At 38.4% G+C, this 17604-nt stretch overlaps 1 protein-coding gene and 3 long non-coding RNA genes across 4 annotated transcripts; all 4 read right to left on the minus strand.

Moving 5' to 3' along the window:
* Nucleotides 1-4760: 4760 nt before the first annotated feature.
* LOC143418733 (uncharacterized) lies at nucleotides 4761-6404 on the minus strand. Its single transcript, XR_013098745.1, has 3 exons — nucleotides 6230-6404; nucleotides 5930-6057; nucleotides 4761-5843 (listed from the first exon to the last, which is right to left on the minus strand). It is a non-coding gene; the product is annotated as an uncharacterized LOC143418733 (long non-coding RNA).
* A 325-nt stretch (nucleotides 6405-6729) lies between these two features.
* Nucleotides 6730-7148, minus strand: LOC143418734 (uncharacterized). The gene is made up of 3 exons (XR_013098746.1): nucleotides 7127-7148; nucleotides 6884-6983; nucleotides 6730-6766 (listed from the first exon to the last, which is right to left on the minus strand). It is a non-coding gene; the product is annotated as an uncharacterized LOC143418734 (long non-coding RNA).
* Nucleotides 7149-8456: 1308 nt separating this feature from the next.
* LOC106675611 (uncharacterized) lies at nucleotides 8457-11503 on the minus strand. The gene is made up of 7 exons (XM_024802365.2): nucleotides 11487-11503; nucleotides 10424-10510; nucleotides 9943-10083; nucleotides 9767-9803; nucleotides 9025-9127; nucleotides 8772-8908; nucleotides 8457-8666 (listed from the first exon to the last, which is right to left on the minus strand). Exons 2-7 carry the CDS (start codon nucleotides 10503-10505, stop codon nucleotides 8543-8545), a joined length of 624 nt encoding a protein of 207 aa, XP_024658133.2. The 5' UTR covers nucleotides 10506-10510; nucleotides 11487-11503; the 3' UTR covers nucleotides 8457-8542.
* A 2127-nt stretch (nucleotides 11504-13630) lies between these two features.
* Nucleotides 13631-15194, minus strand: LOC143418582 (uncharacterized). Its single transcript, XR_013098586.1, has 3 exons — nucleotides 15102-15194; nucleotides 14820-14988; nucleotides 13631-14307 (listed from the first exon to the last, which is right to left on the minus strand). It is a non-coding gene; the product is annotated as an uncharacterized LOC143418582 (long non-coding RNA).
* Between the last annotated feature and the right edge of the window lie 2410 nt (nucleotides 15195-17604).

Here is a 17604-nt window from a genome sequence, read left to right on the forward strand (position 1 = left end):
TCACCATATCCCATCATGCCAACTCTCTGTCCTCTCTCACTTTATCATAAACTTCCTCTGTGATCTTTCTCTTTTCATCATTTCTTCTGTTTACTGTCCTTTTCCCAGTATGTCCACATTCCAACCATCTTAACCCAGCCATGAAAGAACCACAAGCTTAGCGCCGATCTTTGGCAATCGTCTCTTTTAGCTCACCTGATAACATCAGTTCATTAAAACAAGAAACACCTTTCATATTATATATAGTAATTATATCCATTAAAAATAAACCGTATTTAGTTTAGCTTTAAAATGGACTGTCCCCTGATGTCAGCACAAAGTTGATCTAAATTTATTGCATTATTAGTAACCAAAACTGCTGTTTCAGGGCAGGTTTTTGTTTTCTTCTTCTAAATGTGAGTGACAGCAGCGCTGGGCCACGCTGCCAAATGTTTTACAGCACAAGGGAGTCCGTCAAGAGATGTTTCTGATGGACATAATGAGGGAATAGTAACATTTTTCAGAACAGAATGAAGTCAGGGATTTTCAAGTTTTGTGCATAGTTAAAGAAAAGCCTGACACATGTGCCCCGGGGCCACTGAGTGCTTGGTTAATTTAGCTGTGGCTCTTATTGCTCTTTTCACCGCTCGATGACAAATCAGTGATTCAGCACTGACGCAAATATATGTGCATATTTCTTCTTTTTTAAACTTGCAGAAAAGAAAAAAAATCTCTCATGGAGAAAAGGGGGAAAAAGAAACTTGCATCAAATATCGTGTGGAATAAAGTTCTCAAACCTAAATGTCAAATAGGTCATTGGATATGACGATTCCAACAAAGCCGCCCAGTCTTCTTTAAAGAAACGGGTTTCTTTAAGGTCTGACAATGTCTTTCACTCTTTGCGTGTCCTTTCTTATGAAAGACAAGTTAAAAATAGATTTCCTACACGCTGGAAAGAGTGTACTCAGTGTGAATGCAGGGGAAATGTCTTTGATCCTCTTTCTGCTGTCCTTTAGCCTCTGCTATCTGAAAGAGGGTCAGAGATGAAACATTCACATACAGAAAAGTCAGTGGGGCTTTTCAACACACCGAGCTGAAACATAAAAGCTGTATTGTACATCCATTTTTACAGAAACTGCCAGGAGATGATCTGCAAAAAAACAAACCGCGTTTAAAGGATAAAGTCATGTTGGTGTATGGAGTACATAATGCTGTGTTGTTAGACAATAAGTTAACTACAGTGAATAAGAAAATGCTGCTTATACGTCTAGATATATATCTCACTCTCTCTATATATAATCCGGTTTTGCAGATAAGAGCAGCATAAGCTTTTTCTGCTTTTATCAAGTGGTTCAGGCTTACTTAGATGCGCAAAACCTAAAACTGTGAAATTGTCACCAAAATCAAAATCCCACCCCACAGCAAATAAGGCGTTCCCCATTTCCCCAGTGTCAGCTGCATAAAACAGTGAATAGCCCTGACAAATCTTTTTCTTTTTCATGCGTTTTTTTCCTACTTCCTTAAATCGACTGTCAACAGATTCCTGGAGAATTTCAATTTCATGACATTTGTGGGCAAGCCATTCAAAGCCCAGACGGCGTCTGGAAGAAAAGTATTGATATCCACAGAGATACTAGGAACATTTCCCCACAAAACTCACAATTGGAAATTTCAGAGAGCAGGCAATGGCCTCAGACACAGCTCAAAGACATGGTTACTGGACTGTTCAATACTAAACGAAGACTTTTTCTCTGGAGACCAGTGAAGCCTTCCTGGAGCGCTGCTATGCCGACTTCTCCTCTGTGGCAGCCTTCAAGGTGCAGAAGATAAGAAAAATGAAAAATGACACTGTGGGGAAGCTGAGCACTCTTGTTGTGGAAAAGTCAACATACCCTCTGTAAAGCATTGTTTATTTAGACTCTTTGTCCTTGGGAATGGCGTCTTTTATTCGCTTGAAGATACCTTACAGGGCTTTTCACACCTACTTCTCTAGGTCCTATATATACACACACACAAATAGTTTTATATGAATACCTTTTGGAGCGCCATCATTTGTCACTGCTAAATACTAAAATGCTCCACCTAATACTTTTGAATGACATGTTAATGAACGGTGCAATAGCTGCACTGTGGACCTAGATTGCGTTAAAATATTGGTATTAACTTCAACCCTGTTGTTAGCTTTCAAAAAGGAAAAATTAAAAAGTCCTTGCAATTACCAACATTATATACTTACAGGCACCTTTGTTAGGTACACCTGTTCACCTGCTTATTAATGCAAAAGCCAATGAAATCCCAGTGATGGTCTCAAGCCCGGGTAAATGGAGCTGCATCAAGAAGGGCTTCTGGTGTCAAATCACACATGTGGCTCATTAGGAATAATATTTCCATACAGATCGGTCAGAGGCCAGGTTAACAACTACTGTCTGTACACAGTAAAATTCGGAGTGTTAAAATAACACTTAAAGAGTTAAATTTAACACTGGTCCCGAGTCTATTTGGTCCCATTCGGAATTGGTGTTAAATCAACTCTTTCTATAGTGTTAAAATTTTAGAGTAAAATTAACTCTAAATAGAGTAAAAATTTAACACTGAGTAACACCGCAGAGTGTTAAATGAACCTAACACTACTAGTAGTGTCATATTATTTACTCTAACATAGTGATAAATTAACTCTATTTGAGTAAAATTCCACTGATTTTTAACACTGAATTGAGTTATTTCAAGTTAACACTGGGGGTTCAAATAACTCTGATGAGAGTTGATGTTACTCTATACTGTGTTATTCGTACACTTTTTCTTGTGAAAAATTAGCTCTCATAGAGTAAAATTTTAAATTAATTTTACACCAAGTAGTGTTACTAAAACTCTTCCTCTTCCAGCATGAAAACCTGGTTTCTAATAATGCTTTAAAATATAAAACAAGTAAGCAAAAACCACAACTAGATAATACGTTTAACAGCTTTATTTTGATGTCAGGCTCAAAATATTAAAACATCTCATGTAGTGTACATAAAACACTACACACACAAAAACAGTCATAAAACACTTTAAAACAATGAATTTAGTTCGGCATAAAATGACAATATGGAACCACATACAGGGAGGAATCAGAAGTGCCATACTTCATTTGAAGATCAAATGGTTTGAAGTAACACAGCTCTTTTATGTTCAACACCTTCAGCACCATATTGGGGTGCATTCTGACCTTAAATGCATGATAATGGTCATCAAAACACAGGGTTTCCATCAGTTTTCCACAGAGCAATGCAATGTCATCTTTCACAACAATACTTTTGATCTTATAAAACACTGGAATCTCAGACACTACCTCTGTACAGATGATAAAGTCAGGGCGGTACTCTGTACCATGATGTTTTATCCACTTAGCTGAAAAAACACTGGTAGACAACGCAGCTCCAAATTTTAAAGCAATTTCTGGACCTTCTTTCAGCTCTCCAAGTGTCACCATCTTTCCTGGTCCTAAAGCTAATCTTTCGAGGCTAAAAGACTCCCAATACATGGCCATACAACTTTGGTGTTTCTTGGCCAATGTCATTGTAATGTTTTTAAAGCTTTTTAATTGCTTCTTAAAGAAGTTATGTTTGGCTTCGTAACGCATGCACCACATGTGCAGAATTGGGCCAATATTTCGTATACTGCGAGGGTAATGTATCATGAAGTGATGCTTTGGTAGGAGACTGAGTGTAGGAAATAACTGCTTAAAGAGCTGATGATGATCAATAATTAAATGTTTGAGGTAGATGGTCATACCTTCTGACAGCACTGGTGAAAACACAATATTGACAATTTGTAGAAGCAGAAGTAGAAGATGCCAGTAGCTATCACCCACCTGTACCAAATCGCCAAACATCAAAGGTACATTACGCAATAAGCACCAAGATTGAATTGCATTTAGTCCTAAATCATTACTGCCATCAAACAACTTTACCCTTGGTGGGTGATTTCGCTGCTGATTGAAGCCATAGTCAAAGGCATGTATTCTACCAGCAAGTTGTTCAGCACTTAGGAAGTTCTCCTGAATGTACAGCAGCACAAGTTTCACCTCTAACTGAGCAACTCCCTCCAAAATGTCATGCATGATATCTACAGAAAAATTGTTGGCTGTGTTGAAATATTTAAGTGAATTCAAGAGACAAGTGCGTTTCACACCACATACATGAGGTAGCGTAGGATCTCTTTGTACACTTTCACAGTGCTGCTTATGCATATCAAGAGTTCTTAGTGCAACATCAGAATCATCTTCACAGAACACACTTTGAAAACAATCCTTCTCAAGCAGACAAAAACGACAACAATATCGAGCTGCAAATGACTCCACGAACCCAAACAGACTATGCAAGCCAAGATTGTCCCCAGTGACCTGGATTACAGTGCCATGAACCAAGTGTTTAAACATGGGAAGTTTCAGTCCCTCTGTCTCAAGAACTTTCAGATCATTGACAAGTGGCTCAAGGATTGAATTAAAGCCATAACGCTTTCAGTCTTGTGCATGAAAAAGAGCACACAAATGAATATTGACCAACAACGAATTAAAGATTGGAGGAAAATTCCTTAGTGTAAAGTATATTGCACCTAATTTATGTACACCCTTTTTAGAGCCCAGGGGATTTGCAGTTTCAAAGTCATCATAAAACAGTTGAATTTGTAAGGCATCTTTTTCTGCAGAAAATAGGGGACATCTTTTAACATAGGCAGCATCGATTAAGTCTGCATACACACCTTCTCTGGACATATTCCTTGACTTGAACATGTCGACAACATGGTGGTTTTGAAAGATAGTTTTCAGTGTTTCCAAAATAGGAACATATGCAAACCTATCGGTTACAATGACTTGATCAAAAGTCCCTGTGATCTTGTTTCTTCTACTGTCAAATCTTGTGCCAAGCACCATTTCAACAGGTTCAACAGTTGCCCATTTTTGTTTAAAGTGCCTATTTCGTTTAGCTTCTGAATTTAACAGTGTGAATGGGTTTTCAAAGTTTTTGAATGACTGCTCTAATTTCTTTTTACTTGAAGTGTCCTGTGAAGGTAAGCTCTGTAAAGCTGCATCTTTAGCCTGAGTATGAATCTCAAAAAACACTTCCTCCATTGAGGAGACAAAACTATTCACAGTAGATTGGCTTAATCCAGCTGCCCTGAGCTGTGCAACAGTAGAGGCACACATATCCAAAGTGCTCTTATTTGAACTTTTCAACATTTCAGATGTTGTGGGTGTTTCTTCTACATTAGTTGACACCACCTGCCCTGTAGTGCTAACTTCTTTAACTGCCACATCAGGCTGTAAATTAACATCAGTGTCAGCCTGTTGGTGGAAATAGTTAAGGTGTTTGGTATTTAAATGTTTTCTAAAACCTGAAAAAGTGCCAAACACACAGCCACAGTCACGCTGGGCACATTTAAGGCGAAGGTTTCTTCCAGGTAAGTAACCATGGACTAACCGTAAATGCCTAACAAGCATGTTTGAACCAGTAAACTCAGCTTGACAGACAAAACACTTCATGATGGAGAATTAACCTTCAAGCCCCAACGAAGCAACCTTGTCCTTATTTCAGCAACTCTGGGACTTTCTTTGATTTTGCCAACATCTATATTGTACACAGTGGTTTGGATGAACGTGTACATGTTGTGAAGCATGGTGTTGTAAGATGTGCCAAACACAAAATGTGCTTTAAACTTTCATCAAAAGCACCAAGTGAAGAGGTAGACTTGCATGGTATGGCATTCTTGTCAAGAATAATGAAGAACTGGTGGATGTCATGCTTTTTCACCCCAACAGCCAGGAGGTAGGGTTGAGTGCTGGTAGTGATGGCATCAAGGTGCTCTTGGATATTTGTTCCAGTCTGAAAAGACAAATACAGACAGGCAATAAGAATCAAGTGTTTCTTAAACTGGTAATTCATACCATAAAAATAGAAAAGAAACAAACCTCCTTGAAGACCACAAGATGCCTTTCTGCTTGAGAAGCTGACACCTTTCCTGGTCTCTTCCGACCCTGACCAGATGGTGGAATCAAATGTAATAGCAATAGAATCGCTGAGAGGTCACTGTCCCAGCCTGAAAAAATATATTTGTTTTTAATAAAGTTGAATCATCCTCATCAATAACAAATTTCAATGCATCTGCATTGACAAAATGTTTGAGTAGACCCAAAATACAAAAGGACAGCTGTTCTGTGACAAACATTATATATCCTGTGAATGTTCTAATTAAAGAAATAACAGCTCACCAATGTCAGCATTAACTTCAGTGGCATCCTCAGGAGAGTCAGCTGCCAGCAAGAGTTCTTCCAGGTCACTGGTAGAAGGAAGCTTTCTGCCTTGTTGGATAATCTTTCTTTTGAATGTTGTTGGCCACCTCTCCAGCAACCTGCCTGATACATCCTCACCAAACATCAGTATAAAATCCTGTTCGATCTGTAACAGGGATAGAGAACAGAGAATTATATCTGCTATCTGCAAAAAATAAAATGTGTTTACATTGTCAACGTAATGAAAAATAATCAACAAGCCTTTGATATCTTTGAAACGTGGAAACACAGACAGTATGTTGCTTGACAGCAGGGGGTCAAGGACCATGTTGTGTCGATAAACAAATGTCAACTTCATCTTCTTCTTGACTGTGTCTTCATCAGCTGAATGTTTCATCAGAGAGATTGCTTCCTTGCACTCATCCTCACTCAGCACGTTCTCTGTAACAAACTGCAACTCTCGTCTGACAGTTGGTCCTCCACACTGGTCTTCACCCGATGATCCATCTCCTGGTGCTAGACAATATGAAATACAACTTTATCAAAACTAATAATAACATTTGATAACCATTATTAATACAGAACCACAATTTGGAACTGTATTATACGTTTCCACTGAATTATAAGTGTTACCTCCAGATGTTAATCGCCTCTCTTTAGCAGTGCATCTCTGTATGGTTTTAATCCTCCAGGCCAAGTACCCAGTGCCACTCTCGCCATCATAATAATGTTCCTTGGAGAGTGACATATACAGACATTTTGTTTATTAATTTATCAGTAAGTTATGTGACCATGAACAGTTGATAAGGACATACATTTTGGCAGGATTTAAAATTTTGATTTTAGTTGTATCAGTTATTGCTGTTAGCTACTTACATAGCCATTTTTTGAGTACGGGTAGAGCAGGGCGATATGGCCAAAAATATTTATCACGATATATATTTGAAAATTTGCGATAACGATATAACTGACGATATAATTGATGCGAGACAAAATACAACTCCACAACATTACTAGCGCAAAAAGACAACCTTCCATTTATTTTCACTTAAACAAGAAGCTGGTTTTTATGTACATTAAAGCTTTATAAAAATGTAACAGTGCAAATGCAAATTTCTTGCTGAAAGTTTAACCCAAAGGCATTTCCAGTAGAAATGGGCTGACATATCCTGAGCATAACCATGTATAATATCCACTGAAGTTAAAAAGAGGTGCTTTGCAACATTAAACTGCAGTGTGTGCAGTACGCATTTTTCGGACCATAAGGTGCACGGGATTATAAGGCACATTAAGCGAAACAAAGCGGTCAGATAAATCAAACTTTATTAAACTCATTCTTCTTGCTTCCTCCACTTCTGTACCATTGATTCATTAATGTTGAATTCTCTGGCAGCTGCTCTATTCCCATGTTGTTGCAGTATATTAATGACTAACCTCGTATTGTGGATGGATTATCTCAGTTGTTCTCCTGACTGAAGTTTGGTCCGTTTACAGCATCCTGCCATGCGATTGCATTTGTCTCTAACCATTAGGAACCTTCACGTTAACTTTTATAAGTGGAAAAGTGTTAGTGTTCGTCCTCCAGCTTCACTGTTTATGTTATGCTAACATAGCTGTGTCGCTAGCAATCACGTAGCACATCATTATATACCAGCTAGCCCAACTTCAGTAACCCTACAAACGTCACTGCTGTTTAGTTTCCTGTCTTCATTTATGTTGGAAGTGATAGCAGAGCTGTACGTTTGATTTTTTTCAGAAATCTCAGTCAGAACATGCAATATCATGCTTAGGTAACTAGCGAAACTAGCGAGCTAACTTCCGCTAGCTTCCTGCTAACTTCTAACTCCGTTAAATGTAATACATTTTGTTTTCATGGATGCCTGGAAGTTAAACTTCATAGTTACACCTGGTAAAGCAGCAATGCTGATCGTTTTATTAAAGATGAAAGAATTTAGACAGTTTTCAACTCTCAGTGATGCTGCAGTGTTGTTTGACCTGAAGTCAAATATACGGAGTTTAGGACCCAGATTACTCCCAGATTTAAGAGCATCTTAGTCCGACAAATACGACAATAACAACGGCCGCTTGCATGTTCTGCAAAAAAATGTGCTTTGTCGTGTATCTGACGGACAAACACCAAACCAGTTCCACATCACGGAAGTTGCACCATTTTTACAAACCAATTCTGGTTCCTCAACAATCGGCCATGTGCGTATGAAAACAAAGGCACTGCGCATGCGCGTTTTACTCCCATTCTATCGCGATATTTTATTTTCCTATCGTTGCCTAACATTATACCGGTATTACCGTGAACGGTATAATATGGCCCAGCCCTAAGTACGGGTCACTGAGGTAAGGGAAAAAGGTTACAATTCCTCTGGCATACATTTCTTTTACCTGCCGTGGTGGTGATGTACTGCAAGATCAAAAGGAAAAGAACTAGTCAGCTTCGCTGGAATTAATAGAGATTTAAAATAATTTGAAAATGATAGTAAAAATCACAGGGCCAGAAATAAATTACCCATTTTTTTCTGTCATGTCAGCTACCAGTATGTTGACCATTTTTCTTCTGGTTTCATCCACCAGGGACTTGGTCCGATTGTACTCATTTATTATACGTTCTCCACCAGGTTTGCTTGTGAGAATGGATTCCACCAACTGGAAAACACAATAAAAACATTCTACATGTTGATATAACCACTACAGTTCAGAACACTTAAACTACAAACAAAAAAGACACTATTAGAAGAATGTGGAAATCTGTTAACTCTTACTTGCTTAGCTTCTGCATCCAGCTTCTGACGTTTCCTCAAAGGGCTGTCTGAAAGGATGACCGTATCCTGTGAATCTGATGAATGTGGCGATGATAACTGGAACCTGTCATGGTCCTGGGTCGGTGACCCAGCGCTTTTAGTTATCATTTTCTAGTTTATGATGATGATTATTATTGTTTGAGTTCTGTGTGTTATATTTGGTCTGCCTTTGAGTCTGTGTCTCTGTCTATGGTGTCACCCCATCTGTTTGTGAATCTGTCTGTTTAGTTCAATGTCTTGTCTGGTTCCATGTGTCTGAGTTTCCTGTTTTATTGTGAAGGTCCGCGTTGTATGTGAGTGTGATCAGTTTACGTTTCCCCTGTCCCGTCAGCCCAGATTCCTCCCAGCTGTGTTGCCCTCCTGTCTCTCATCCCCTGATTACTGGTGTGTGTATTTAAGCCCTGTGTGTTCTCCTGCCTGTTGCCGGTTCGTCTGTGTAACTCCGTGTCAGTCTGCGTTGCCCTGTGTGCCACGGTGTCCTGTTCCTCGTCTGCGTCTCTCTGCTTCTCATCCCGTTGTCATATGCTCCCAGGTCTGTTATTTTTAGTTCTCCCAGTTTAGGTGTCTTTAGTTATTTGTTATGCCCCACTGTTTGTTTGCCACTACACCTCTGTAAATAAAACCACCGGTATCTCATCCACTGCCTGCATCTTGGGTCCTTCTTCCAACTCCACACGGCTCGCCTCGGCAGCCGTGACAGAACCGCTCAGGAGACACTTCTGCAACAGATGTTTCCAGACCTTAAAAATAGAAGCAAAACAAATTAGTTTACATGGTCCCTCCATAGACTCATTTTATACACTCTTTGATTAAACAATGTAATAATGACACTAAAAAAAAAAAAAGACATCCAATGAAACACAAATCACTCAAACAAACCTGTTTCATATTTGATGGTTAGTACCCCGGTTGAGGGATCTGTTACTATATCCTCAAAAACATCCTCATCCAACTCAGTCCCTGAACTATCAAAAACTTTCACTCCTTCTGTTACGGCTGGCGCACCAAACTTTGCAAATGCTGGAAACAAGCACACAAGTTTGTGTAAACAAAAAGACATGACATTTAATGTTTTGTAGCTTAAAATAAAGATCATTTCAAGATACTCTTTCAAAAATGAGTCAGATAAACAAAGGCTAAATTATTAAGCGCCACTAACATGCTTGATAAGTGGTAGATTAAAAGGAGTGACACTCACATTATGCAGTTTTCCCCCCCACTAAATATACATTCATAACTAAGATGCTTCCAAAACACAGATCATTTTCAATTAATCATAAAATGCAGTTTGACGAGACTAAATAACAAAAAGAACTTAAAGCCTCTTGTACATCTTTTTAATACAATGTTGGTTTCTTACCGGCAATCAAAAACTCCTTAAGGCTTGGCTCAGATACTCTAACAAATTTCTGCACACCTCCGAGTTTTGCTTTAAGCAGCATGCTTCCTGTAGACAGTAATTTCTTATAGTCAGTGCTCTTCATTGAACTACAGTAAACAGAAAATGTGAATATTAAAACAGTCCCATAAACAGCCTTGCAATGGGATTTCTTACACTGTATGTTACTTTTATGTCAGTGTAACAAGGTGTCAAGATATAATCCTCAATGCAAAACTAAAATAATAACTACTACTTTTTACCATTTGTCTGACCTAACTTAGCACTAGGGAGTCAGTATTTTGTTCATCTTTAGTTTAACATACTGAACAGTCTGGTAACCAAAATGGAAAGCAGCAGGGTAACTTTTGTCAATACCATCAACTCACAATAAATACAAACGCTGTCATCTTAAATTCAAACTACTAAAAAATGCATTAAAAACTGAATCCTGGACATTTTGGATATTTTATCAAGCTTATAACACCTGCTGGTTGTAATCCTGTAACTGTAAAATCGCTGAAGACAGCCGAGTTAAAATAAGACAATAACCTTACTAAAAACGACCTCTATATCTGGTACCTAGGTATCAAAAAAAGAAAAAAAGAAAGATGTAACATTTAGTGTACAATTTTAATTAGTTAATGCTTGAGTTAGGTGATTTAAAATTTAACGATAACTAGCGAATTGCCCGCGCACTGAGGTTAGCCAAAATGCTAGTTAGCTAGCTAATGTTAATATGTAGATCCCAACACATGGAGGGTTTCATTTAATGGAATTTCGAACATGCTAGAACACAACACAATCACCACTACACACTGAAATAAATTTTGATAACAAGCCTTACAGTCCAACACTGATATCAGTCAACTTTTTTAGCTAATTAACAACCTTACATTAGCATACAGATAGTGTCACATTTGCTTCTGGTACAAAATGAAATATATAATAAACATGGACAAAAGGAATGTAACCTTATTTTAACGTGCTACCTGTGCTTAAAATGTCGAATTGTTGGTTTAATAAGTAAATATAAACAACTTACCCTGCAACTGATGTGAAGAAAATGGTGTCGTGAAAAATCCTCTTGGTTTGAAAACCAGTCTGTGGTGGGAGGAGCTTTCTAGAGTAACGTTGACACTGTCTCTTTTAACTCCAGGAATCATCACCCACACTGGGGGGCGTTTTGCTCCAGCTGTTGTTATAATGACTCTATTAGAGTAAATACACTTTAACACTGCTGATTTAACACTGGGAAATTTACTGTGTAGTTCTTCTTATACATATACATTCTTACATACAGAATTTACAAACACATAAATGTAATGTAGATGTAAAGTGGCCATTCATTTCAAGATCAGCTGCTTCACAAAATATATATAATTTGTAAGGATTTGAGTGTAAAAATAATTTCCCATAGCTTTACTTTGGGGGATTATTAACTTTCTTGATAATCACAGTATCCCAAGTGGACTGTGGGTGAAAACCCATGAAGGCACATGGAGAACAAGCTAACTTCACACAGAAACGCACAAGCCAACAGATTTGTCCCAAGAACACACTGTGAGGAGACGGTGCTAACCACTGCAACACCAATTCAATTCAATTCAATTTTATTTATATAGCGCCAAATCACAACAAAAGTCGCCTCAAGGCGCTTCATAGATACAGAGAAAAACCCAACAATCATATGACCCCCTATGAGCAAGCACTTTGGCGACAGTGGGAAGGAAAAACTCCCTTTTAACAGGAAGAAACCTCCGGCAGAACCAGGCTCAGGGAGGGGCGGGGCCATCTGCTGCGACCGGTTGTGGTGAGAGAAGGAAGACAGGATGAAAGACATGCTGTGGAAGAGAGACAGAGGTTAATAACAGATATGATCCATGCCACACCACACTGAGGTAAGACATGCTCTGAATCAAGCGTTCAGTCGCTACTCACATAAAAGAGGTGGAGGTCTGAGCATACAGAGCACAAGAAATGTTGTGATGCATTTGTAGTGGCAAAGCTGTTGTTGCCACGAGATGTGGCAAGATCACATCAGTTACATACTAGGCCACACCTAAAAGTGCTTTTTTACAAGTGTTCACTAGGTGTGGACATGTTGTGGAGTACCTGAAATATTAAACCAAAGATTTTATTTGAACTATAGGATAAAAACTGTTCTGTCTGACCACCCAAAAATCAAACTGGTTTTTAGGTGTTTGGAACAGCGCACCAGAAGAGGAAAAGTGTAACCAGCTGTCACTGAGAAAGAATTTTTTTTTTTTTTTAATAAAAAAGTTCAGGCTGATATTCAAGCCTGACTGAGCAGTTTAAAAGTTGAAAAGAAAAGGTTTGGTTGAAAGGAAAGATCAAATATCCTTTTAAGACACAACCATGGTTTCCTAGTTCACAGACTTGTGATTTACCACCCTTCTATCTTCAGTGCTTCTAATTGTGAGTCTTTGTGAGGTACATATCTTCCTTGACACAATGGCCATGACAAACCAACACATTCTCATTCTTGAGCGATGATTAATGGTGTTTTGTCAAATGAGGCTTTTTGTGCAACATTGGCATTATCAAATATTGTCATGAGCTCTAAGAGTTTGTTTCCACATGCTTTTACTTGCACTTTCACTTGTTGGTTAGGTTTATGCATGAAAGTCTGCTTTGTTAGGTGTAGGATATGATTGTGGTTTGGCCTAAAATATGTACATTCAAAAAAAGTAACTCTACACTGTAAAAAAAAACGTGCTGTTTTTACAGGAAAACCCTGGCAGCTGGGGTTACCAGGGACTTCCTGTAAAAACGCTTTACAGATGCAACTTGTAAATTGATTTACAGTGAATGAATCTCAGATTAAAACTGTTAAATCTACAGGAAAAAGAAGTTAATTTCACACATAGATGTGATATATAAATACACTATTTCCTGTATCTTTTACAAGTAATAAATGCTTTTTGTGGATCCATAAACTGCAAAATTAACAGGGAAATATCGTACAAAGAACTAATTTAAAATGGTAGAACTACGGTGAAACTGTGCATATTAAATGGAGCTGCTCTGTAAATTATACATAAAATCTATGCTGAATATTATATGTTTTAATGTAAAATTTTAACCATAACCCAGCAAATTTCTTACTGCTACGCCTACACCCAAACATGCAAAAATACACATGAGAAAACACAAGAGAGGAAAATATCACTTTTGGGAAATTTATTTTGCAGCCACATTAGCAAAATGACAGCAAATGGATCCATTTTTCCAACTAACACAATATGCAAGGCACACAGCAACTACACAATTCAATCAAAATATAGGCTATAAAAGCTGTGGAACATTCCTGCAAAGCAAGAACCATGTTCATGAAACAAGCATTTGTTAGACCCTCCACCAGAAAAAGTTAAATAACCTGTTAAGACTTTAAAACAAAAAACACATATTGTGCCAAAAATGATCATAATCACCGTGCAACGCAACACGCACCCTGCTGTCACCACAACCATGGCCCTGGTCAGAAAACATCAGCAAAACCACGTGGTGAAACAAACCTACACATGTGGTCTAGAAACACTGCAGTAGCAGCATGTTGTTTTTTTCTTTTCTTATGTAAATAAAGAACATTCCTACAAAGAAAGAACATCTTCATGAATTGGCTTCATGCATTCGACCAGTAAAAGGTTCCAGTACACATTGTGGAACAAAATTAACAAAGTAAAACTAACAGTCCACAGAGAGTCAAGATTTAGGCTTAGCGCCACTCGTGGTCGGCGAGATCCTAAATCAGGGTGAGGACTCGAGGGTTCACACTGAGACGACGCTTTGAGTTTTTGTTCTCTACTTTGGTTCCTTTTTCTGGGTTTATGGAGAAGAAACACCTGTAGAATAACAATCATATAAAAGTTTATTAAGCATTTTTATAATTGATCAGTTAAAATACACATACAAAGTAAGTAAAAATTAAGTATATACATATATATACAGTCATGGCCATGACCACGTTCAAGACAAAGTATAACCAAAATGCTGTGGGGAAGTGAACAATGCATGGTCAAAAGTATTGGCACCCTTCACGAGTGTCTTCTGCAGTGATATGTCACACTTTAGCATTGTTAAAATCCAAAGCAAAGGTTATAGGTAGTCAGACGTCAGTTGACGCTTGGTCTAGCCCTGAGTCTCGGCCAGGCTTGGACCCAGATTCAGACTGTTAATGTATTTAAAAAAACAAACAAACAAAAACAACAACAACAAAAAACAGAAAAAAAACAACTGAAACCGGCTCCAAAGCCGACCGAGACTCAGAGCCAGACCTGGACTCGAACCACATCAAAGCCAGACTCCAGATCCCAGAGTCTCAGTTATGAGAAATAACAAAGCCATATTTGTTCACCTCTGAAGAAACTCTAAAGTGGAAGCCAGCTCAGATGGATAATGGATGTTGAAATTGTAGTAGCTCCCGAACATGAGGCACAGTGCAGAAATGAAGGAGGATATGTTTGTGCTGACGAGGTGCCGATCAACACTCAGCATGTATCTTCTTGAGGAATAGCAGGACTGTCCTGTGAAGAAATTATTTAACAGGTTATATCAATAAACACGGCAGTCACATGACATTCTATAAAAAATGCACTTAAAAAAAAAAGAGAGAGAGAGAGCTATGAAACAGACTTACCACACATGATAATAGTGGGTGTCAGAGGCACTTGCTCCAGTTGTACCTCATCTGCCAGACATGTATCTTCAACACAGAGAAGCATGGACTCCTTCTCTTCAAAGTAGCTGAGTAGCTGTTTAAGGTAAAAGAGACACATGTTTCTGAGATAAGAATGACTATCCTTCTCTGGCATATCACTGGCTGAACTAGCAGATGCCATGGTTTCATGTGTGTTTTCTGAATATTCTGTACTGTCATTTGGGGGCTGAGGACGAGATTCCTTGTACATGTCATCAATACCATCTGGGGAACAAGCTTTATGCTTCCTACACATGTGAGAAGTAAATGATGACTTTTTTGTAAACATATGCTTACAACCACTTACTGGACATGACACAGACCTGCCCCCTGCAATATGATCATTTAAGTGAGACACTAGCTCTTTCACTGTTTGAAAATGGCGGGCACATAATGAAACTGCACATTTTAAATCTGCAACAAGAGCTTTAGGAGTAGCTTGAAGTGCAGGTGCATTGTGCACACGATAAAAATGCCCCTTGAAAGCAGAGTACGTGGTGAATGTTTGGCTGCAATTGGCGCCAACACATTTAAAAATACAACAAGGCTCATTCTTATGCACTCTGCAATGTAGTACATAGCCTCTTAATGTGACCAATACCTTTTTACAAAAGACGCAGATGATCATTTTTAGTATTTCTAAAGTTTGCCTGTGCTTTTCAGCTGAACTAGCATGCTAGCGCTAGGTTATGAGCCTTGGTCTAAATATCAACTGGTGCTTTTATCTCGAAAAAACGTCGCCAAGATATTGAACTTACCGTGCAGACTTTCTGACGAACAAACACAGATCCTCAAAAAACACTTGAAATCGTATGTTTGTAATTTGTCCTAACAACGTAGTTGCTGAAAGTTCGATGTTTTCTTCTCCCGTCTTCTCTCTCGTGCTGGCTCGTTAGCTATAGTCGTGAACTAGGCGCTCTTCTCCTCCCGCCCTCACGTCATTATCCAATCAGAGACGAGCTTCAGATGCACATTCAAAATTAGGCGCGCTCAGTGCAACTGTGAGTGGCCTGAAGTAGCTTACAGCTCTGTGGAGATGAGGCACCATAGAGATCCTATGGGAGGCACTGTAAGTTTGTTTAGCCTTTAATAATGAGACATTGCTGACCTAACCCAAAAAAGTATTCTAGTCTAAGTATCACATTGCAATTAAAAGAAACATAAAGAATACAAGCATTATGACAGAAGCATTACTTAGTCGTTAAATAATAATTTCTTATTGGTTACCCTACAATAGGCTGCAAATGATTTAAGAAAAAAACATGATGTAAACAATTTTAATTGTATATTTTTATATAGCCTATAAATGGAGAGGCAACCTCTCAGGTTCACAATGACATCTTCTGTGAAAACATTTTTATTAGTCCAATCCATGACTTTGCATCATTTCATGAATCATGTTAAAAGTAGGCCCAGTACATCCATGCAGTTGTAAAGTGACTTACATATACGTCATGTGTTTTTAAGAAAAACTGACTAAAACTGTGATTTTTACAGTATTTGCATGTCAAATTAACATGATTGTTTGGTTATGAGTATTACGGTGTTTCACTGTTTTTATTCACAGTATTTGTAGTTTTAACCAATAAATTTGATTATAATCACACATTCATGTTGTAAATATAACAGGAACATTCTGTTTAAAGGTTTACAATAATTCACTGTGATCGAAACAGGAAAGTTGTGTTTTGGGGTTTACTATACATTTCTGTAGGGGTTTTACATGGTTTTTATGTCAATTTCACTGCCCTTTTTTACAGTGTACACATAGAAAAAAATAATGAGTTAAAGGCCCCATAACCCAACGTCACACACTGCTGCCAAACGACCCTTCTGTGTAAATGAGACAGAGCTTTAGCTTTGACAAAACGGCATTAATTAATACCCTGGGAATTTGATAATATGGGAGTTTGTCATGCCCAGGGAATGAGTAAGTGGTGGATATTCATCACTTTGCTGCAAAGAAAAAGTTTAACCCAGGATTTACAGTGGGGGAAATACTTCTTTGATCCCCTGATGAATTTATAAGTTTGCTCACTAATATTCATGGTAGTTTCATTTTACCTGAGAAAGACAGAATATGAACCAAAAGTCCAGAAAAAAAACAACATCACATAAAAGTCTTAAAAACTGATTTTCACTGAGATAATTTGATCCCCTGGGAAAACATGATGTAGCACTTCAATGGAGAATCCCTTGTTGGCTAGCACAGTGGTACGATGTTTCTTGCAGTTGGACACCAGGAGGGAGTTTGGCAAACTCCTAAAAACCTTCTAAATCCTTTTGGTTTCTTGCTGTTTGGCAACTCCATACTCCAGCTCCTCCACCGAGTTTTTAAATAGGACTGAGGTCTGGAGACTGACCAGGCCACTGGTCTTCTTTAGGCGCTCCTTTGTAGGCTCAGCAGTATGTTTTTGGTCACTCTCGTGATGCATCCATGACC

The sequence above is a fragment of the Maylandia zebra genome, linkage group LG5, assembly GCF_041146795.1.
Source record: "Maylandia zebra isolate NMK-2024a linkage group LG5, Mzebra_GT3a, whole genome shotgun sequence".
NCBI classification, from domain to species: domain Eukaryota; kingdom Metazoa; phylum Chordata; class Actinopteri; order Cichliformes; family Cichlidae; genus Maylandia; species Maylandia zebra.

Coding starts and splice junctions, on each gene's coding strand:
- LOC106675611 (XM_024802365.2), bottom strand. CDS start 10,505: ATGCTGCTTAAAGCAAAACTCGGAGGTGTGCAGAAATTTGTTAGAGTA. Junction 9,804..9,942: donor AACCATCAAATATGAAACAG/GTTTGTTTGAGT, acceptor TCTATTTTTAAG/GTCTGGAAACATCTGTTGCA. Junction 9,128..9,766: donor GCAGAAGTGTCTCCTGAGCG/GTTCTGTCACGG, acceptor GGACCATGACAG/GTTCCAGTTATCATCGCCAC.